Source organism: Gobius niger (genome assembly GCF_951799975.1).
Source record: "Gobius niger genome assembly, chromosome: 13".
NCBI lineage: Eukaryota > Metazoa > Chordata > Actinopteri > Gobiiformes > Gobiidae > Gobius > Gobius niger.
The window spans coordinates 13,678,004-13,701,374 of NC_136864.1; the positions used below are offsets into that span (position 1 = coordinate 13,678,004).

Consider the following 23,371-nt stretch of genomic DNA (forward strand, 5'->3'; position numbering starts at 1 on the left):
TAACATATTTGTGGCATCCTAATTCTTCACAGGAATACATTTAAAGGCAAATTTCACTTGCAAGTTCCCTTTTCAGGGTCACTTTCACAGAAATGCCAGAAAACTAGCCCGCAAGTTCATGCAATTGATACAAATGCTTTTTAATTAGATGTTTTTCCCACAAATGTCTACGTCAACAATATACTAAAAGAGGACATAAACTGTCCTCCTTTTCTAATTGTTCCATAAAAAAAACAGATATAGTCCCTATAAAGTAACAGTTAAAGTACCCTATAATAACATTTAATTCAATAATGCTAAAATAATTACCTGTTGTGAAAGCTGCTGTGTCTCCTGTGAGTGCACATGGGCCCCTGGGGACGCTGCCATGGTGCAGTGTTGAGAATGAATATCATCATGCTATTCATATTGTGAGTTCAAAATCATGTGCTTGACGAGACCATCTGAAATGAAAAATTACATAATAGCCATAAATCTGCCCAATCATATGTACAGATATAGTGTATGCAGGGTTCCAGACTAACATGTAGGGTTGGATATAGGTTTTTCACCGGGGCATAATTTTGGCTCTCCATCGATGCCGTTTGCTATATCAAGCTGTTCCCTTACATTTTACATAATTCAAAGATAAATGAACTTAAAGGAATATATAGGGATACATCTCTGCATTATTACTTTAGGGGTGTCCAGCTTTTCAGCCCATGCATTACTTTTGCATAATAAACAAGAGTATAGTTGTGCTTGGGAGACACTCACAGACAGTCACCCTGGAGAGTTAGTTGCCAGATTGAAGAGCAGCATCTTATTTGTACTCTGCTATATTTACCTATAAATGTTTGCAAACTATGTTCAACTGAACAAAAAGAAATTGCATCTAAAACATGATTTGCCAAGTGGATGAAGAAGTGCGCAAAACACTGGAGAGCTTAGACCATTACTCACCCAAGAATACAAAAACAACATTATTATAATAACAAAAACAACAACAACACTTTAGTATAAGGTGAGATTCAGGTCACACCAATGTAATCAAGGAAAATAGTCACACCCAAATGTGTCCCTATGGTTTCTTGAAATGCAAATTATTATTCAAATGTGCAAGTTTTTTGTCCCTCATAATAGTTTCAATTCGAATTGGTCTATTGACATTTTAATTTTGTACTGTTTTTCTTTACTTTTTTCTATCTATCTATCTATCTATCTATCTATCTATCTATCTATCTATCTATCTATCTATCTATCTATCTATCTATCTATCTATCTATCTATCTATCTATCTATCTATCTATCTATATATCTATCTATCTATCTATCTATCTATCTATCTATCTATCTATCTATCTATCTATCTATCTATCTATCTATCTATCTATCTATCCATCCATCTATCTACCTACCTACCTACCTACCTACCTACCTACCTATCTATCTATCTAATAAAGTGGTTTGCTTCTTCTGCTACACTGCCAAAACTGCTCAGCTTTGGAGTTTCCTCATCATTGTTTGCTTCATATTTATTTATTTGACTTTCACCGCGTTTTAACCTGGTGTACTTACTTAGTGCATTGAAAAGATGGGGGAGAGGGGATTTAGGCTATGCCCATCCTATTGTGTGTCATGACATGAATTAAAGAAAGACATGGGCCTTTGTCAGTTATGGGGCATGGATTTGAGCACTTAGCCTAAAATGTATTTTTTTTTTCTCCATCACTGTTCAGAGTTCATTGCTCCTGTCTCATAGAGTGCATTTACAGTAGCAACATAATGCATCTTACTGAACCCTCTCTTAATGCTCTGTAATACTGGACCATTTTAATCAGATTAACCGCCTGCACGTCGCGCTATTTGCCAGCACGCGGCGCTAGATAGTCGCTATATCCGCGGTGAAACAGCGCCACCGCCTGGAGCTGACGGCGCGCGCTCTGCTCCACAGCAGCGGCGGGTCCCCTTGACTGTCTCCTTCATTTCAGTCTCGTACTGCAGAGACCAGAGCTTGCCCGTCCACCTGAGCTGCGGAGAACAGGGGCATTGCAATGATCTCCCCGGAGTTCAATTTCAACATTTTGACTCGGGACCTGTCTCATTATGTGGAAAATCAAGTCAAAGTTGGACTCTTCGACTCCGGCGTTGGCTTCTCCCTGATGCTGGGGTTTAGCGCGGCGTACACCTGCTACTATTTACTCTCAGTGGCAAAGGTAAATCGCTTGTTTATCGCCTTGAACACTTCATAACAGACATCAGTTTCTTTCTTTTCTTTTTAGTGCTTGTGTTTCATGCCTTGCGTTAGCAGGAATTAAGCCTCACGCGCCGCGCTCTGTCATGGAGCGGTGATACTGTAACATTTACTGCGGTCAGTGATGATGTGCATCGGTCGACACACCGGTGCTAACTCTGCACATGTCTGGAGCTGTCAAGCCTGAATAACGCGGTCACACAATGGCAAGAAAACGTGCAAAACCGAGTAACGTTAGATGTGAGCGCGCGATGTAACCGGAATGCAATAAGGTCATTCACAGCGGGCGTTTACGCGCATTGGTCCATTTGTCAGCGTTGGCTATGCTAGCAATAAAACGCCGGTGAAGTCTGCAATACACCGCGCATCCTGTATCAGAGGCTGTGCTATTATGAGTTGTTTTTTATTGTATTTTTATTTTTATCCCATTTTCCTCAACGTGCATCATCAAATTCAACGGAACAAGTTTCAAATTAAATGTAAACCAAATCACAATAACAAGACGGTGATGCTTTTGAACTGGTCTTTTTGTGGGAAATGAGTGACCTTTGTCCTACTGCAATAAAAGAAGAAAAAAAAAGCTGATATGCCATAAAACCAAGTCTGCAAATGTGCATGCATGTGTTATTACATGTGTGGAGTTGTCACTTGTTCTCTACTACACGTGTAAATCCCCTATCTTTTGCCCTGGATGTCAGTGGGCTGTAGGTCACGCTCAGTTTTGCTCTTATTTGTCAGCTTGACTTGACTGCTCAATCTCTCCCTCAGCGTTATAATTTGCCCGGATCTAATACAGCGTAATAAATCATGAATTATATTGCATTAGTATGAATAAAAGAAAGCATAGGGGACCGGAATGCGTGACAGTGGCGATAATGTGCTACATCATCATTATGCACAAGACACGAGAGGGATGTAATATAATTTGCACTTTGTATTTCGCAGAAGCCACAGCTCATCTCTGGGGGTAAGAAGTTCTGCCAGTTTCTGAGGGATCATTGCCCCGTTGTGTCCGAGACCTACTACCCCACGTTCTGGTGCTGGGAGAGCCGAATTCAGACTCTGCTAAGGCCCTTTGTCACAGCCAAACCTGGAGTCGTGTACAGAAAGTAAGTTCCCACTATAGTTTCTTCTTCTGTGCTCACTGTAACTGTGAATATTTAATTCCCTTTGTTTGTCTGGAAATAGACCAAGGCACATGACAAAAAGGATTAAAAACTATCATGAAGGAAATTGCATGTTCACTAAGCACCACTGCATGTTTTGTAATTCCTTTCACAGCTGAAGTGAAATCTTTTCTTGGGCAAGCCGCAAATCGTGTGATAAAAAGGGATCTATTGTGTAGCCTTGCACCACCCTGATTGATTAGCGATGCAGGGCTTTCTTACAGCACCAAGCTATGCAAGTATTGAAACTGTAGTTATACAGTACATTGCCTTTGTGCAACACATACTGTATCTTACAAGGGCCAAGTCAAAAGGGCCAGAGTATAAGTTAGGTGAGGATATATTGACCATCAGGTGGGCTAAATAAATCTTGGTTCACAACTTGAACTGAAAAAAATATATATACTATTTATTTGTCAGAATCAGAATAGTTTTTATTGCCATTGTTTGTAAACAGGTTCACAAACTAGGATTTTTCCTTGGTGAGACGTGCAACATTAAACATAAAAAACCTATAACACAGAGTTTAGATAAAAATAAGCTATAAACTTTAAACTATAAGGCTTTAGGGGCATGCATGAGAATATTAAAATAAATAAGATAACAACTAAGAGGTCAAATATGGTAGATGACAACAATTGACATTGAACAACATTTGTGAACCTGTTCACTAACAATGGCCAATATAACAATTCTGATTCTGCTTCTGATTTACCCTACAATTATTTACAACAGACATGGTCAGTTTTTGTCTCCCAGCATAACTGCCTAAGTCATGTTTTAAAGTTTTACCAAAAAAATCCAAGGCTTTGGTGTTTCTTTCGTTTGCAAGCTGTGAAACTAGTTGAAACTAGTCAGGTCAATATGATTGGAAGCTCATGATTTGTTTATTTATTCAATTCCAGCATTTGCTCATTGGTCAGTTGTAAAGTCTTGGGTTATAATTTGAATGTCAGGTCTATTGTCTGTTTGTAAAACTACAATGGAAGAATTGTGACATGGTCCTGGAGAGCATTCAGTTCTTGTTAAGGTTTATCTTGTCTTTATGTTACGTTATGTTATCCTAATAGTTAGATTTAGATTCATTTGGATGTAAAAAACAAAACAAAAACAAAAAAAGCATAATATATCATACGAGGAAAAATATATAATAAAAAAAAGTAATATATTAATGAATAAATAAATAATTATAATTATTTAATTATTTAATTTTCTTTACAAAAATAGGGTGTACACTCAAGAAGAACATCAGATATTTGGGAGCTATCTAGATAAAAAAAAAAACAACAACAACAACAGCATAACACACTCATGTAGCCGATGTCCAAAAGTTTTTTTTTTTTCTTTTTTGAACAAAGAAAGAAGAATTGATCTGATGAAGGCTATGCTGAAAAGTAATCTTGAACAAATTCACTTTCGGACATCGTCAATGTGAGTGTGCGTTGCAGATTTTCCTCAACATCTGCACCTCTGTTGCCACTTTTGGTGTGAGTTACTCCTCCTCTCTCAACTATCTAGATAACCATAAGCTTGGATAGTTGCCTTGTGTAATGTAAATTCCTTTATTCCACCATGTAAAGTGCATTTCTCTGCGGTCTCCTCAGTCAAGGAGACATACTCTCCCTTAATGCACAGGAGCAGCATCCGTCTCACCAACTGGAAAGAGTGATGGTCACATTTTCTAAGGTTATTATCACATGTCCTGCGGGAACACTGGACCTCCCCCCCCGTAATGAAGTTATCCAAGGTTGACACAAGGACGGGCGCTCTGAAAACCTCCCTATTTGTATGTTGTCGTCCTATAGGCAGACCAGGTGTAATTTCACTCATGTCATTGTCCGAGCGGAGGATCACTGCCGCGCTGAGCCTGGTCATTTGGGATTGCGACTTTAACCCCAGGTGTACGTTTCACTTTGGTTCTGTAATTTCAAGCGGATGACAGTCCTAGTTTGTCTCTCTGCGTGCGCGCGTGGGAGCTGTCGAGGTTTTGTAATGCAGCAGCAGCAGCACTGGGGCAGAGTGACCTCATCTGCCAAAAGCAAAGGATGCAACTAAAAAACCCAGTTGCCCATAAGAACCCTGTGGTGCATTGTGCTTCTTATCTGTTTGTGCTCTGTTGCTAAGCACTCAGATAAAAAAGGATGAGAGAAATGTCAGACAGAGCTGGACTCCCCGAATAGTGAAGTGACCTCTGTGAAGGGTGACACAGAGATACTAAAAAAATAGGATAAAAGCTTTGTTTAAGAAGTTGTTTTGTTATTATTTTTGGTTGGTTTGATTGATTCTTTTTGTTTTTAGCTATTATAACAAAAAATTGGGTAAAAATCGAGCTTCCTGTGATATGGATATTGCATCACTTAAACGTTCTGTGAGATATTGCTCAGTACTAGATTTCATATTCGTTTTTTAAGCATGATTTTAGTTCATTTCCATGGGTTGATCTAAAATGACACAGGAGCTAATGCCCTGCTCTTGACCGCTGCGTTGCGTGTCCCGTCCCTGCAGTGAGCTTATTAAGGCAGCAGATGGAGGACAGATCTCATTGGATTGGTTTGACAACGACGACAGCTCCGCTCATCCCGACCCGTCCTGCAGACCCACCGTCCTGCTCCTGCCCGGCCTCACAGGCACCAGCCGCGAGTCCTACATCCTGCACATGGTCCAGCAGAGCCGCGAGCTGGGGTACAGGTGGGTGCCTCCCCCAAAACGTCCCAAAACACTTCACAGCATTATGTAATCTAGCTTTCTGCTCGAGAACAGAGGTACCGGCTTTTTATGTCTCTAGTTCCTCCGAAGGTTTTTAGAACACTGCAAGTATGTAAGGAAAAGAAAAAGTCAAAGTGAAAGTTCATCAACTTCAAACATCTTTATGAAAACATAGTAAGATAAAATAAATATTATTCATTTACAAAATATACATATACTGACAAAAGGAAGTGAATCCAGTCAGTGAATGTACAAATGCACAGGGTATCTGTATTAAGACTGTGACAATATATCGATTTTCCGTTATATCGTGATATTTGGCATGATATTTTGATGATGTCATGCATATTCACGAGGCTGCAGTGCTTCAATGTTTTCAGTCATTAGAGGCCAATACAGTAATGATTAAGAATTCAGTCTGAGCAGCAGAGGGCACTTGGACAAAACACTGCCACACGAATATATTACTTTTAATGATTATTAATAATTGTAACTAAGATTAATTTATGGTTATTTATTCCTTTTGAAACAGCACTGTGGTTTCTTGTTTATTTAAATGTGAATGAAGTGATGCCACTGACAAATCATTTATTCACTTACCTGTAAAAAAAAAAAAAAAAAAGGTTGTACAAAGCACATGAAAACAAACGTAAAAGATGAATAATATGCAGTATGTAATTAAAAATGGTTGAAAATAGAATGTTTCTTAAAAAATCGTGATGCCTCATGGGTCATTTTTTGCAATATACATCGATTATCGCTGTATCGGTGTATCGCAAGGTTATCGTTATCGTGAGCCAAGTATCGAGTATCGTACCGAATCATGAAGTATCCAGAGGTTCCCACCCCAAATCTGTATGAATGCTATTTGCCATTTACTACTAGTTTGTCTTAAAATGCACCAGCAATAGTCACATTTTTAACATTCACTTCCCATTTCAACATCTGTCCCCTGCACTGTATTATTTCCATTAATAAAATCCTTGTAACTATGACTGAACACAAACTATTTGGTGCATAACTTTCGTGTCTTATTATACACACACAAAGAGTGAACAGCTAGGCTTCTGAGACTATATACAAAATAACAATAGTTGCATTTCTGTGTGCGTTTGGGATCAGCCAAGGTGAACTGCATAAATAAAGTGGACATCTAAGCTCTGTGTCAGGGGCTGCTTTAGTAAACAGCCAAACGAAGCACACGAGCTTTGCCGACAGAGGCACTTTCCCCGCCGTTTCTCTTCTCCAAGCGGGCCATTTCTCCGTTCACTGCACTCATTCTTTCACCCAGATTTTGTGAGAGACACTTCGGGAGAATGGAAAAGCTGGCAAACTCAGCATCTTGCATCTTGCTGCCCCTCACCCCTGCTCCCTGACTGTTAGTCTGTGTGTAGTTTAATAAATTAGAGCTTATCCCGATACCGGCTTTGCAGCTTAGCCCATACCAGCTCCCAGTCGATGCTGCAATGTGTGCAAAGCAGTGCCCCTCCGCTGCCCCCTCCACCCCTCCACCCCCACCCTCTCGCCTAAGCTTACCCCGGGACAGTCTGCTGAGTTATACTGGAGATCAGAGATGACTGGAGGGAATGCTGACTGTATCTGGATACTGGTAATGCAGCTGTGCAAATGGCTACAGGCCCGGGTATGTCATTCTTGTGAGTAAATAAAGCATTATTTTCTTAAAATAATAACTCCACAGAAACACTCTGCTCATGAACTAAACTACTTAAAGGGACTATACAGTGTTTAAAAATGTTAAAACGAAATATATTCCTCCCCCTACATGTTCCAGCCATGTCCTAATGTGTAGAATGAGCTCAGACCTATTCACCACAACTGCCTCTAAAATCCTGCACTGTCACTCAAAAAGTTGTTACTTCTGGTCCAAAGTGCCGTCATGCACGAGCTTGATATAGAGACTGCAGTTACGTAAAAGCTGACCAGTGGAGCTGACCAGTGCAGGACACCACGCTCTGAGACGGGGACAAGCCCAGGAAGCGGTGCACCGTTTCAGATGATCAGAGGAGACAGAGGGCAGCTACAGTTTCTCCATCCTCCAAGGTCATGCGGGTGGAGTGGCTGAAGGACAACGAGATCATCGACCCGGCCGAGGACAGGAACTTCTACATCACCGTGGACCATCCTGATCATCAAGCAGGCGCGTCTGTCCAACACGGCCAACTACGCCTGTGTGGCCAAGAACATCGTGGCCAAGCGCAAGAGCTCCACCGCCGTGGTCATCGTCTACGAATTTCCCATCAACCAGTGCTCCTCCTGTGACCAAAACAGTGAAGATGGCGGCCGCGACACAACGATCTTTCAACCAAAGAAAAAAAAGAGTGGAAAAAGAGTGGTGTGCACTGAATGGGTGCTGCTGCCGGATGCTCTCTCATCGCATGCAATTTCTCCATCTGTGAGATCAATAAAGTATCATCTTATCTTATCTTAAAAGACCTGAGGTGGCAGTAGTGAGTATAAAATGACCAACTTGCATCTAGTCTCTTTAAACAGTAAAAGTGACTGTGTGTTCCTTTAATATCCCCATTTGTGTGTAAAATGGATAATACAGTACGAGCAATGGTGGAATATGTGGCAGTGACGTTTAACTGAGGAAAAAAATCCCTATTACCATAGATAGACCATAGATTTTCATTGATTCTGCCCATTGTATTCTTCTATATTATGGCTATAAGATAAGATAAGATAATCCTTTATTGATCTCACAATAGGGAAATTCACTTGTTAAATCAGGGTGTGCAAAAAAAAAAGACAGGAAATGTGCAATCAATTAATTAGTGAATAAAGGTATCTTATGTACTATGTTGGCGTGTAAACTAAGGCACAGTCTACATGGTGACGAAGCGGCGGTGCATTGGTATTTTGACCCGGGGACCCGTCTGGCCCTTCAATCCAGCACCAAAATATGGCCAAACCTGATATGCTCGGGCTGAAAAGCGTGAATAATCCATATTATGTTTTCATTGACATGATTTATTTTAATTGACAAACTCAAATCTTATGGTTTTTCTCAAACAGCTCTTAAATGGATAATCTCATACCTCTCCAATCATGTGCAACAGGTGTTTTTTAATGGTAGTTTGTCAGATTCCAAAATGACATCATGCGGCCTACCTCAAGGGAGCTGTATGGGCCCACTGTTATTTTCTATATTCATAAGTGACTTTCCATACAATTAATAAGGCCAGTATTATAATGTACGCTGATGACGCCACTGTTTTCCTCGTCACCCACAATATCTGAGCTGAACAGTACCTTACAGCATGAGCTCAACCTGGCAGTGAAGTGGGTCAAAACGAATAAATTGGTACTTAACACGTCTAAAACTAGATGTATTGTATTTAGCAAAAGGTGTGTTCAATCAGACGCCAATGCTCTTCATCTGTCACTAGGGGGAGCACTAGTGGAGCAGGTCTCAAAAGTAAAGCTGTTGGGTGTCAGACTGGATCAGTCATTGTCTTGGTCCGATCAAATGAATCATATTGTTGGTATGATGGGCAAAGGTATAGCTATGGCAAAGAAATGTTCTGCTTACTGCCCAACTCCTGTTCTGAAAACTGTTGTCCAAAGCATAGTATTGTCTCACCTACATTACTGCCCTATAGTGTGGTCCAATGCTACACAAAAGCATCTTCAGAGACTTCAAATTGCTCAGAACAGAGCAGCTCGAGTTGTGCTTCACTGTCCACTCCACACTAATGTCCGTGAGATGCACAGGAGACTGTCTTGGTTAACGGTTGAGGCCAAACTACAGGCCAGTCTCCTCATTTTCATGCACAAAGTTATGATGGACAAACAGCCCAGTTTTTGTTCAACAAACTCTTATTCAGCGGGTTTGGTCACAGATATGTGACTCGCCAAGTGACGACAAACTCTTTGGTTGTTCCCAGACCCAAAAGTAACTCAATGAAAAGAACTGTCCTGTACAGAGGAGCAAACGCCTGGAACGCGTTTCCTTTTAACATCAGAAATACTAAGAGTAAACCACACTTTAAGCTGAAGGTAAAAGGTCAATTAGCTCAGTACATGTGAGCATAGTCACCATGTTTTATATGTGTCCTATAAGGTTGTATGATTATATGTGTAACATTCATGTATTCTATTTTAATTGTTTTGTAATTTTATATTGTGTCAGGACCCCAGGAAGACTAGCAACCACTTTTGGGCGCTAATGGGGATCCTAATAAAAAATAAAGAATAAAGAAAGTTCATGCTTAACTTCTGCTATTTTGTTCCTTTTTTTTTAAAGGCAGTACTGTATATCGCAAGTGTCCCGGCCCTTTCTGCAATCTCAAAAACCCAACGTGCAATCAAAAAGATTGTCCATACGTTCTCTACATTTTCACATCGACCTTGTTCATAAGCCATGAGTAAAAAATTTCAAATCCATATTGAAATTGATATTAATCTTTTTGTTAACTCCAAAGCATTTCTTGTAGTTTTATGCTGTAGGTAGCCAACATACTGTAAGTCTTTTGAGTCCTCTGCTGAAATAACAAAGATTGTACTACTTTGCTGGACGGCTTAGCAAAATAAAGTGTGAATAATTAGTGTCCATGTGTGTTTCAGATGTGTGGTATTCAACAACAGAGGGGTGTGCGGTGAAACTCTGCTGGTAAGGACACATCTATCTACAGTCTGAACAATGTTTCATTTACATAACTCTCTCCCTCATCACAAGTCAGAACTCTACAGCCTACTCTTAAAATTCCATAATTGTTTAAAACCATTGGTTAAATAGTCTACTTTGGTTACCTTATAATAATGGAAAGAATGGAAAATTATGAAAAAAATCAACATTGATATAAATACTTGGGCATGCACTTTATTTTCATTCATTCTGTGTCAAAATATATAATACAAAATTGGATAACTCAACTTTGACACTTCTGCTACCATGTTGTTGCCATGACAGCATTGAATTGTATGGCAAAAAAAACGTGACTGAAGCACTTACACTGTGAGAATGCTGCATATAAAACAGCATTAGGCAAGGCATGTTTATTTATACCATTGCATTTCGTACACACGCAACTCAATGCGCCTTGTGCCATTAATAGAGTCATTAATGTGTGCTTTAGCCCGGTCCATGCCGTGCCAGGCCTGTCCAGACCAGCGCACGTGTTGGGGTCGGAGGCAGGGGCAGACGCTGTTGTTACTCAGCGGGGATTTAGTTGCAGCAGACCCAGTATTTTAATGCCCAACCAGAGGAATATGACCTTGAGGAGCACATGCTGTTCTGACACCTGGCTTAATCTGTTCCCTTACACTCCTGATATATTTAGCCAACAAAAGCGCCCCCCCCTCACTCCTCCCGCTTTCTTACAGAGATGTCACGAAGATATATGGCAGTGTCGTACTGTTCAAAAGATACAGAAGGATTTTAGTATCAAAGAAAAAGAAAGTTGTGTCAAGGTGATGCAAGTCAAGGAAGTGCCCTGTAGTTTCACTGCGCTCTGTTGGGGCTGAGCAATTTTGGAAAAAGTCTTAATACAATTTTTTGATAACCTTTCCGAATTATGATTGGATTTGAGATTTATGTTTTAGAATAAAGATTCAGTTCACTGTGCACATGTCATTTGTTGACCTTTGTGTTCAAGGTCAACAAAAAAAACAATTCAACACTGGATAACCTGACATTGCAGAAGTTTATTGAATCAAAGCTAAAGTATAAAATATTAGAGTGTGTGACCTTTTCCTCCTGTGTTGACTTTTTTTTGTTAAGCAGTGTATTTTCTTTCTTTTAAAAATACTACAGTGGTCACTAGCTTTAAATCTTTTTTGAATTCATGCAGATTTGGAATGGGATTTTTTTCATTTTTACTTCCTGAACCAAAGCAGCAACACCTGTCTGTGTGGAGTTTGCATGTTCTCCCCGTGTTTGCATAGGTTTCCTCCGGGTACTCCGGTTTCCCCTACCACGAGAAAAACATGTACAGTGTAATAGGTGAATCCTCCAGGCCAGGTGATTCTGGCCATCAGCCTGGCTCCACATCTGAAGACGGGTCCCCCCAGCTGCATTGCAGGATGGGTCAAATGCAGAGGACAAATTTTCCTACTGGGACAATAAAGTACACCTTAAAGGGAGTTTAAAAATGTTAAAAATTATGTATTTTCCTCCCCCTACATGTTCCAGCAATGTCCTAAGGGGTAGAATGAGCCCAGAACTATTCACCACAACTGCCTCTAAAATCCTGCACTCAAAAAGTTGTTCGGGTCCGAATTGCCGTCATGCACGAGCTTAATATAGAAGGTGGCCAACTTGCATCTAGCCCCTTTAACATTAAAGGAATAGGCCACCGTTTTTACATACCAAGATATGTTCTTACCTAACCTTAGTCGAGTTAATATATACCTTATTATGTCAGTGCCCACAGCAGAGGGCACTGACATAATAAGATATCAGGATATAAACAGAATATTAAAGCCATGTGGTAAATGGTCATTCTGCCCAAGTAGTAACTTACTGCCATTGAGTGTGGAGTGAATGAATAATGACTTTATGTAGCACTTTGAGAAACGTGTAATGCAGGCTAATAAAGCGCAACAATTGTATGTAAGCCGTTGTCATTTATTAGGCCACAGTCCGTAACAATATGTGGCCCGTGACCCACTGTGGTGAATTGAATTTCAGCCCACAACCCAATTCAGCAGTTGATATTATAAATTATAGTACTTTTTCTGCATTATTTGCTGATAATAACATTTCATAATGCTTTGTTTGTTTTATTTGACTTCTATACGCAGCCTACTTTCAATACATTGCTGTTTTGTAAAGCACTTTGACTACTGTACCCATGCTTTTCACTTAACTTCTGAAATAAGATTGTCCGATGAAAGTGCACTTATCATTTCCAATTCTATTAAACGAAATTTGAATGTTGCTCTTTTCTCCCCACAAAGCTACAAGCAAATGTGTGAATACAGTATGGATGTATGGATTCTGCATGAAGCTGACTACAGTACTGCAGAGCTAATAGCCTTGCCCTCTTTAAGGAAAATCAATACATTTGAAGGCAACAAAAACAAGCTGAACCCTTACAATTGAGCCAGTGGCCATCATTGTCATTAGTTAATTACAAAAGATTAGGTCTGGTGTATCATTTCTGGCAGGTTGATGTTCAAGCAGAACGACCAATCAATACCACACACAGCTCAAACTTTTCACACCAAGAACTATCTCATGTGATATTTGACCTTCCAAGTACATGTACCACCATCTGAGAAGCACTGGTTGATTTGATTGGATCTACTAAAGGTTTCGAGTGATGTGCTAAAAGAGACTCCTGAGTGCTCTTCTCAACAGAGGACCACGTACCAATGGAGTCACGCGTCACATACCACAGCTTGGGAAACACAGCTGTAGTTCTTCAGACATCTTTATGCATGCTTTTTTTAAGCCTGCATTGTAGTGAACAAAATACCAATTTCCTGCTCTGCATCTGCAAATTCTCAGCATTCTGTTCACTTCCTGCTCTTCAAAGACCTTCATTAAAATTCAAGCTGGTGTTCTCCTCAACTCTCTCTCGAGGCTACTTTGGGACATCTGCACACAGTTTATCTAATTAATCTACCCTGAAAAGACCTAATATTTAGACAATGTAAGCGTTCTATATGGCAAGCTTTTCCAGTAATGTATTGCTTTGTAAGTATATCTAGGGCACTAGCGTAAATGGAGGCAGAGGGCATCCTTCACACTGCGGGTCGTTTTAGATGCACTGGCCTACTTAGACAATAGGCACTTCACATTTAATAGCCATAGAGAAACCACTCCCAGCAATACTCTAATGCTTTATCAGAGGAATAATAGCAATGCATGCTTCAATAATAGCAGAGATGCCAAATAAAAATTCCCAATTCACTCCATCTTATGTGATACGCTGCCAAGGGGACTGAGGTCAAACATCATGTATAAACCGAGCAACGCTGTGTTTGTTTGTCTTTTTATGTAATTTCTGTAAAATCTCTATAAAAATTTTCAGATGTGATGTGTGGTTCATATTTAGCAGCGTTGGCTTATTCTGCCTTTTGTGTCTCTTTTTTTTTTTCATGGACCGTGCAGAGTCTAAAATGGAGCTCAACAGTCCGGCCCACCAATTTTAAAGGAATAGGCCACCGTTTTTACATACCAAGATTGTGTCGATTTTATAAGCAGATAAAAAAGGGGTACTATATTGTGAGGCGTAATGATACGAGGAGCACAGCGTCCGCGCAGTAACTCCTAAAGACTTCCCCCCGCTCACTTCCGTCAATAGAAGCTGTGTGACACGTGTGGAATTCTATCCTTTTTTTTTTTTAAGCTGCCCCCTAGTGGCTGCAGTGGGCATTCTGGCTATTTCTTAAAAGGGGCTAGAAGATAGCCATTTTATACTCACTACTGCCACCTCAGGTCATACATGTAACTGCACCTTCTATATTAAGTGCGTGCATGACGGCAATTCAGACCGAAGTGACACCTTTTGAGTGAAAGTGCAGGATTTTAGAGGCAGTTGTGGTGAATGTGTCTGGGATCATTCTACGCCTTAGGACATTGTTGGAACATTTAGGGGGAGGAAATTAGATAATTTTACCATTTTTAAACTCCGTATAGTCCCTTTAAAAATCCATAACTCTGCACAATTAGAGACATACTCTTTTTTTTGACATACTCAGGAATTCATGCTCTACATAGGGCCACATTGTACTTTAATAGATACAGGATGGAACATGAAATATCTCTCACTATACACTGGACCAGTATGACATCAGTGTTATACAGGCCCCCCTACATTAACTGTTTGCGTAACCTTCCTGCGCCGTAACTGTAGGCAAGAAGAGTCCTATCCTTTTAACATCCTGTACCTTCCAGACCCCGCGGACGTACTGCGCCGCGAACACGGAGGATTTGGAGACTGTTATTGAGCACATTCAGAGGGCGCACGCAGCTGCTCCTCTCATGGCGGCTGGAGTGTCCATGGGCGGGTAATCAAGCTACTCTCTGCCATCTGACTTTCCCACATCAGAGCTGCACTGCGCTACCACACAAACTACGCTATGCAGTACAGAGCCATCCGGTGACTTTGGAGGAGAACACTTTGGGATATAAATTTTATAAGCTCATATTAAACACATTCAGTTTAGACTCCATTGAAATATGAACTTATGATATAATAACTATTTTCTTACGCATGTGTGATTCTTTTACTGCAATGCTGTATTTTTGAATGCAGCACTTTTTTTGTCATGCCTCTCTTATCCCCTTCTCCACTCCTCCTTCAGGATGATGCTGGCCAACTACCTGGGGCGGAAAGGTCGCGAAACGTGCCTGAGGGGCGGCGTGGTCTTCTCCGCGGGCTGGGACGTGTTCGAGTGCACCGCCTCTTTGGAAAAACCCCTCGATCGCTTCCTCTTCAACTCCTACCTCACCAGCTGCTTACAGGCCTCTGTAGACAGGTCAGCCAGTTTCAGACTCACAGTCCAAATACAGGGGGATTTTAATTACCTCTATTTATAGTCAAAATACATGCGATACATGGAGGACGATTTTCAATAAATGTTTAGAATTGTTTTGGGTTGTATTTAGTTACTCAGTACAGTGGCCAAAGAAAATTAACTATCTTTTATGCTTAGTTAGAAAATACTGGTCAGATTTTTGTTTTCAGAGAGATTTTTTGAGATTTTCAAAGAGGTGCAGTTGTTTCTGAAAGCCAGATGTCTCTAATTTCACTCTTCAAAGATACTCTAAAACATAAAACATTTCATTTTAGCTTCTCATCCTGTACGTATATTGAGCCACCAAGCCAGACTGTGGCCATTGTCATGTCAGATTGATGTATGCTGTGAATTGACATGTGGATTTGTTTGAAAAGTTGCACCTAAAAGCTTAACCTTTGCTTCTTCTGTAGTTCTATTTTAGTGTTGCTTTGGGGTATTGGCTCTACGGCTTTTTGTCACAACCTTGTCAGCATTTATATAGACTTCATTTTACACAACTCATTTTACTTGACAGCTGATGATGACAGTTTTATATTTATCTGCCCCCTAGACACAGACCCGTGCTTGAAAAGTGTTACGACATTGATCACGTAATGAAGGTATGACTTGCGTTTTAAACCAGCAAAATAGATTTTGAAGGATTGAGACGATGATGCAAATTTTACAATCTGCTTCTCAGGCGAAGACCATTCGGGAGTTTGACGAGAGGTTTACGTCCATCATGTTTGGTTACCCCACCAACGACGACTACTACAGAGATGCTAGTCCTATCCACAGGCTGAAGTCGGTGCAGGTGCCACTGCTTTGCCTCAACGCTGCAGATGATGTCTTCTCCCCAAGTCACGGTGAGTCCTGGTCACATTCGACAGCAGCCTGGACTCCCTACTGTAATGTTCAGTCTAGGTTTTCAATACGAATACCTGAACGATACTATTTCTATACCTATACTAACATATTTGTCGTCTAGAATTAGGAAACAGAGCAATAAAGTTTGGAAGATTTGCAAATTTACAATATCGGGAATAATTCGGGGGAAATTGGGAGAAATTGTGGCCAAAATAGGAAAAAAGGGGAATAAATTGGGGGGGAAATAGGGAAAATGTTAGTAAGGAAAAATAAGCAAACATTAGGGAAAAAATTGGGAAAATGTGTAAAACAACATTGGGCAAAAAAAAAAAAAAAAGAGGGGAAAATTGGGGAAATTTCCTTTATTTGAGCTGAAACGACTAAGTCACTTCCTTTAAGGGGATATTTCAGGATTTGACATAGGGCATGATTTCCTAGTTATCCAGTGTTGTGTTGCTGATTTGTAGAAAGCTCCTGTGAATTCCGCGTGTAGTAATGCCGGTAAACAAACTACTGTAGATCCGGTAACTTTCAACCAGGAAGCTGATGCTGCTGAAATATAAGTTTTAAATGCAAAATGCTTATATTTCAAAAATTATTCGGTCAACACAGACATTTATATCAGTAGTCTGGTGTTATAAGTGATTTGCCTCAGGTGCACTGTGCTTGGATCAGACTGTTTTTAATGCAGGCTGCTAGTTACCATAGACATGCACTAGCCTAGCACTAGCCTAGCACCACTAAACTCTTCAAATATAAGGAAAAAAAATCACCAGAAATCAACAACACTCTGGATAACTACAAAATGATAGCCTGGCTAACGCCATACTAAAATCACAAGTGATATTTAGTCTGGGGACCACCAATTAATTTTCTCGGAGGAGAGGTGTTGTTTACGGGGCGCTACGAATGTCTATCGTGCGTCTGCACGTAGCCACGGCCAATCGTATCATCGTATCCGATGACGTATGACGTACCCGCTGTAAACTTTCGAGCTAAACTATTTAGAACACGGCCTAAAACTTGATCGAAAAATAGCGTCGCGTCTGCTGCTGTCATGTTTGATCTGTAAATAAACTTTTTTTTTTTAATCCGTAAATAAACTACAAGCTCGAGTATATCGAATAGCGCGTCATCTTGCCGTCCCTTCTCGTTCTGTGATTGGTTCCCAAATCCAAGCGAAAATTTCGGCCATGGTCCCCAGGCTGTTGTGCAGTTCGAAATGATTCGAGCGCACACAGCAGCATGGCGTTAGCCAGGTTAAGGAAATGAGGCCCTATGTCAAAAATCCTGAAATATCCCTTTAATGGATCAACAGCATCAAAACTTGGATGTATTGATAGACAATTTTTTTTGGTACCTGCTTTGGATACTTTTATTTTTTTGACACCAGTAGTGCCTAATCTTTTTTACAATACCCAGTCCTAGTTCAGAGTCCTGCTGTGGAGTCGAAACAAATCCAGCCTTTGCATTATTTAGACCAGAACATTCAAAATGGTGTCTGGATTGTTTTTTGGTACTGTGCCGGCTGCTCTGAAAGCTTTTCTTCAAAACAGAAAGACTTCTTTGCCGTGCTGCTGGAGTTGGAGGAGAATTACAGCTACACACTTGTACTGAACAGGGTTTCTGTCGGGCATATCCTTGAAATTCATTTTTTTTAAAACTGTGCCAAAACTTAAGGCCTTAAATGTTGTTATAAAACAACAACATTTCTCAAGTGTTTCCCCCATAAGTTTGTAAAATGAATATTGGAAGCATTCCATTACTTTATTATAAAAATGTTGCTCAAAACTTGTCACTTTTGAAGGAGAGAAGTCGTCATGAGTCAAGCGTGCAGGTTTATTTGAAATATGGTTTATTTGACATTGTTGAGATGCAAAGATGAAATGCACAGATTTTATGGACATTTGACCATTACATACAGTGACCTATATTCAGTGAGCATTATCTCATTTGTTCCTTCTAGATAACTTCATTTGTTTGTTTGGATAACCAGTCATCTAATCTATAGAGATGCCCTTGTCCATGGTGCCTTATGTGCTGTATCTGTGCATTTCATCTTTGCATCTCAACAATGTAAGACTACTTTGACCATTACATCATCACACACCATTGGTCTACTCTGATCGTATGATCTTATACAGTCTGTTTGTATAAATACCATGTCCTGGCTCTGGACTGACAGAGCATCTTTGTACGACCTGTGCAAAATGCACGCTTGACTCATGACGACTTCTCTCCAGTTTTCATTTAACATAGTCTCAATGTTTACCATAACACTGCTCTCTCCTCTATTTGATGGAATGGCTTCAAATGTTTAGAAATAAATGCCTAGATCTGCTACGTTTTGTGGCATTAAAAAACTGCATAATCCCTGTGATAAAGCACATGTTATGAATCAGTCTGGCTAGTCTCTCTGTGGACTAAACTGAATCAGGTCTTTCTTGCAGCCATCCCGGTGGAGACGGTGAAGCAGAACCCTAACCTGGCGATGCTCATCACGTGTCACGGCGGCCATATTGGATTCCTGGAGGGGCTGTGGCCGCGGCAGAGCACTTACATGGACCGAGTTTTCAAACAGTTCGCCAAGGCCGTCATTGAACAGGGCAGCCGCCTCCGGGACCTCTGCTGATGTCTCCTCATCCTCTAGTTTTATTCCTATTTCTAAACTTTCACATTACATTTCTAAGCGTCATGATGCATTCCTACGGGTTCACTTTTATTAAGCCTTTCACTGTAGTGCTACTTAGCCCCACTGTCTCGTATCGCCTTACCTTATACCATAATGCATCACTCTCAATCTAATCATTGACCTTGTGCTGAGTGGACTCCATCAAATTAAGGCCTTCTGTATTTTGACCCTAACAGGACTCTGTACTTCCACAACTTGTGTTTCTTACTTTTCTCGTCTTGCTCCAGCATTCCGTCCTATTTTTCAAGCCTTGAGAAAATAATATATTATATTTAAAGGGCACAAAATGTTAAATACAATGTTTATTGGGTTGGTTTCTTATTTGACTCTAGTTACTGTACTTTAAAGCCATGCTGTGGACCATTCTGCTTAATATAAATGGCATACAATACAGGCAATTATTTAATTATAGATGCATTTACTGATTAATAATACCTACAAAAAAAATACATTTGACTTTACTTTGAGTGGGCTATGAATATGAATTCATGAAGAGTTTAGCGGTGCTAGGTTAGTGCTAGGCTGGAGCTAGGCTAGTGCTAGTGCTAGGCTAGTGCATGTCAATGGTAACTAGTAGCCTGCATTAAAAACCTCTTCAAAATCACCAGGAGTCCTCCAAACGTTGCCATATCTGATTTGAAAGCTCCTTTGTGAATTCTACGTGTAGTAATGCCGGCCGCAGGTAAACAAACTACTGTAGATCCGGTAACCGAGCAGATCACTCCGCCGCTGCGTAGCTTACAACCAGGAAGCTGATGCTGCTCAAATATAAGTTCTTTTTTCTTGTTTTGATAAAGCTTGTAGTGACATATTACCTGGAATGTTCCACAGTGTGGCTTTAGAAATAAATCAATAGCTGAATGTGAACACACAGTTATATTGGTAAGCAAGCAGATCTTTATTGTGCAGTTTGACCAATTCTTTATTTTGCACACTGTTAAACCATCATACCTCATTTGTCTTCAGCTCTTAATCTAATTTAAGTAACTTTTTGTCCTTGTCACTGTATGCACCTTCTCACCTTATAAATGCACCAAATAGGGTTATACGTAAACTTAATTTATGACTTGGGAATGTGAAATTGCACTATTTTAGTTGATAAATCATGTGTCTAACTTTTTCATTTTGTTTGTATGAAAGTGTATACCCTGAACGCCGAAGGAAGCAATGCTGAATTTATTCAACCAGGAAAATCCCAATGAGATTAAGAAACTCTTCTTCAAAGGAGTCCTAGCCAAGAAAAGCAAAAGCTACAACAGATACAACATGAAATGACAAACTTTAAAGCGGATTATTTGTTCCTGATTCAGATTCTGCCGAGGTCTGGTTTAGCTCTCGTTTAGTCCGGGAAGGTCATTTGAAAGCCAAATACTGTCTGAGAGATGGTATTAAGGAGTTAGCCCCACCTTAACCAAGTGCATTTGCTCCAGTTCAGCTTTACCCAAATCTAAAAGCTTACAGCCTATGGGCCAGTGTAATGCCTGATTGTGTTTTAAAGCTAAGACCTACAAAACTAATTTAAACCGATCTTTTTCCTTGCGTTTTTCTCGCGTTACAGTCACTTTTTTTTTGTCAATTTGTTGCCCCTTTTCGGTAACACTTTATAATAACTACACCTTATTTAGCCTTAATAAATGATAAGTTAACACTTAATTCATCATGAACAATTCATTAGTTAACATTACTACTACTACTTTAGCACTTAATAACTACTTAACTACTACATTTAATGCCTAACTCATAATGAATCGTTTTTCATACTTGACTTATTCCTTTATTAAGCAGTTATTAAGTGTTAGTCACACTTAACTGATGCATCGTTCATGAATAATTAACTGTTAACTCATCATTTATAAAGGCTCAATAATGTGTCGTTATATATTATATATTATAAAGTGTTGCCCTGTTTTTCTTTGATTGCTTTTTTGTCACTTTTTAGTTAATTTTTGGATGCACTTTTGTCACTTTTTTGTTGTGTTTTAATCCTCGTTTTTGTTTCACTTGTGTTTTCAAGAAGCTTTTAGATTTGGGTAAAGCCATATGGGAGAAAATGCTCGGTTTAGGTGGGGATTACTGGATGCAACAGCACATCACCATAAAATAATATTAGAACATTTAAAACGGGACCTTGCATCTAAGAAATATTTATAAATGGAGATTTTGAATATATATATTTATTTTTTTCATATTGCCCATCCCTTCCCATACGTACTTCTGAGAAGAATTCCTAACATAATACATTACACTTTGTATTGAACTAAATAATCCTTCTTTTCTACATTAATCTTCTAATTCATTAACATAGCATTGTTTGTATGACGTTTTCTTTGTGAAAATGCCACCACTTGCTTATTTATGTGAAGTCTGAGGCCGCTTGATAAGCTACATGAATGAAGGCATAAAACACAACATAGCAGGAAGGTTGTACACAAGATTTGACACTAATTCTCAGTTTTTTTTAATTCCCTGTTAACAATGAGCCAATGACTGACCATGACAGAGTTGGTAATAAGGAAACGGGCAGAATGGACCATTAGGTTGTGTTTGCGTGACTTCAGAATTCTTTTGTAGAACTTCTTGCCTTTCAACTCTTAATACTGTATATGTTTTCACAAATTAAAACGAGGGGAAGGATTTAAATTAGTTTATAAACATAACCTGTGTCCCCAGATATCATAGGAGCATCTTCAATCAGATATAGGTTTATGATTACTGTAATGAAGGTTTATTCACTTTAATTTTTATTTTTGGTTTGGTTCTAATATCCACCAACTACCAGAAAAAAACAAATCCATCCTCATGCTTTGGGTTGCCAGATCCTATGGCTAAATTCTGTAGAAATAAAGGCCAAACTTTCTTTTACCTTTAATGGGGGATATCTCTGTAAATACTGGACCTGTCCATATGTGGCTGTTGGTTGAAAGGACTTTAAGCCAGAAGAAACATGGCATTTTGGTGGACCTGTACCTGACCACTCCGATTTTTATAGACCTCAAACTAAAAGTGAATCAAGGACCATGCGCTCAACCTAAAGCCACAAACATTACACAGGGGTGTTGTGTTCCAAAAATACTGATTTAGTAGCATGTGTAGCATGTGTCTCATTGTTAAACACATTCGACTCTGAGCACAATGTCATGTATCTGATCATTAACGCTGCATTTAACCATTCAGAAAAGGACATGTAAGAAATAAAATGGTTAAATGCACCAATACAATCTTAAAAGGTATCAAAACTCCACTTCTGCTAGTACACCGTATGCTCGAGTGTAATCAAATAAAGAGGTATTAGTCAATGTGTGTGTTTTTATTTAGTGGCAATCCAAACACATGGAGACGATGTTTAATACCTAAATCAAGGCAGCTAAAAATGTCCCCCCCCCACCATATTTGACCTGGGAGAATTCCAAAATTTAAAGAGTCACTTAGTTTAGGATTTTCCCCTAATGCTCAAGTTTTATATGGATTGTAGAGCACACAAAGATAGCCTAAATTACACCTTGAGGGCAGTGTTAATTTCATCGACTAAAATATTTAGTCTTAATTTTAGTCAGTGATATTTGACTAAAACTAAAAAGTTATTCATGAGACTAAAACTATGACTAAAATGTCCAGATATTTTAATCGACTAAAATAAGACTAAATAAAAATGAAAGGGAGACACTAAAATCATCCAAACTTCTGACAGTCTGAAAGAGCCTCATATCATGTAAATTCTCTGCCAAAGGATCAGCTCTGAGCTTTGTTCATGTGGAGCAGCTCCATGAAGCAGAGGAACAACATTAAATGTGATTATAATGAGTATCAATGCAAAGTAGACCAAACTTGTCTTAAATTTAGTCGACTAAATTTACTTGCAATTTTAGTAGACTAAAACTAGACTAAAATTGAACTACATTTTCGTCAAAAGACTAAAACTAAAACTAAATTAAAATATGTTGTCAAAATTAACACTGCTTGAGGGTAAAGAAACTAATCTAATTGAGGGCTTTACTGCCATCTAGTGGGCGTGTAGGCCATTACCTTCCCTGCCTCCAGATTAATTCTCCAAGATATTAAAGTGACAATTTTTAGACTTGTAGAATTACTCTCAACGTTACTCACAATCTCCCTAAAGTTTAGTTTTGGAAAAAGGCGCTACAAACGCACCCTCCTGCAGCACAGAGACTGTAGGCCCATTTAAAAAACAAACATTTATTACAATTATCAAAAGATTAAAAACAAGACCAAACAACG

At 39.5% G+C, this 23,371-nt stretch overlaps 1 protein-coding gene across 1 annotated transcript; it reads left to right on the top strand.

The window, feature by feature from the left end:
* The first annotated feature begins 1,930 nt into the window (after positions 1-1,930).
* Positions 1,931-19,513, top strand: abhd3 (abhydrolase domain containing 3, phospholipase). The gene is made up of 9 exons (XM_079569085.1): positions 1,931-2,195; positions 3,179-3,342; positions 5,905-6,087; positions 10,693-10,738; positions 14,972-15,084; positions 15,382-15,555; positions 16,148-16,196; positions 16,277-16,442; positions 18,894-19,513. The coding sequence occupies exons 1-9, from the start codon at positions 2,034-2,036 to the stop codon at positions 19,073-19,075; spliced, it is 1,239 nt and encodes a 412-aa protein (XP_079425211.1). The 5' UTR covers positions 1,931-2,033; the 3' UTR covers positions 19,076-19,513.
* The last annotated feature ends 3,858 nt before the right edge of the window (positions 19,514-23,371 follow it).

Coding starts and splice junctions, on each gene's coding strand:
- abhd3 (XM_079569085.1), top strand. CDS start 2,034: ATGATCTCCCCGGAGTTCAATTTCAACATTTTGACTCGGGACCTGTCT. Junction 2,196..3,178: donor ATTTACTCTCAGTGGCAAAG/GTAAATCGCTTG, acceptor TGTATTTCGCAG/AAGCCACAGCTCATCTCTGG. Junction 16,197..16,276: donor ACATTGATCACGTAATGAAG/GTATGACTTGCG, acceptor TCTGCTTCTCAG/GCGAAGACCATTCGGGAGTT.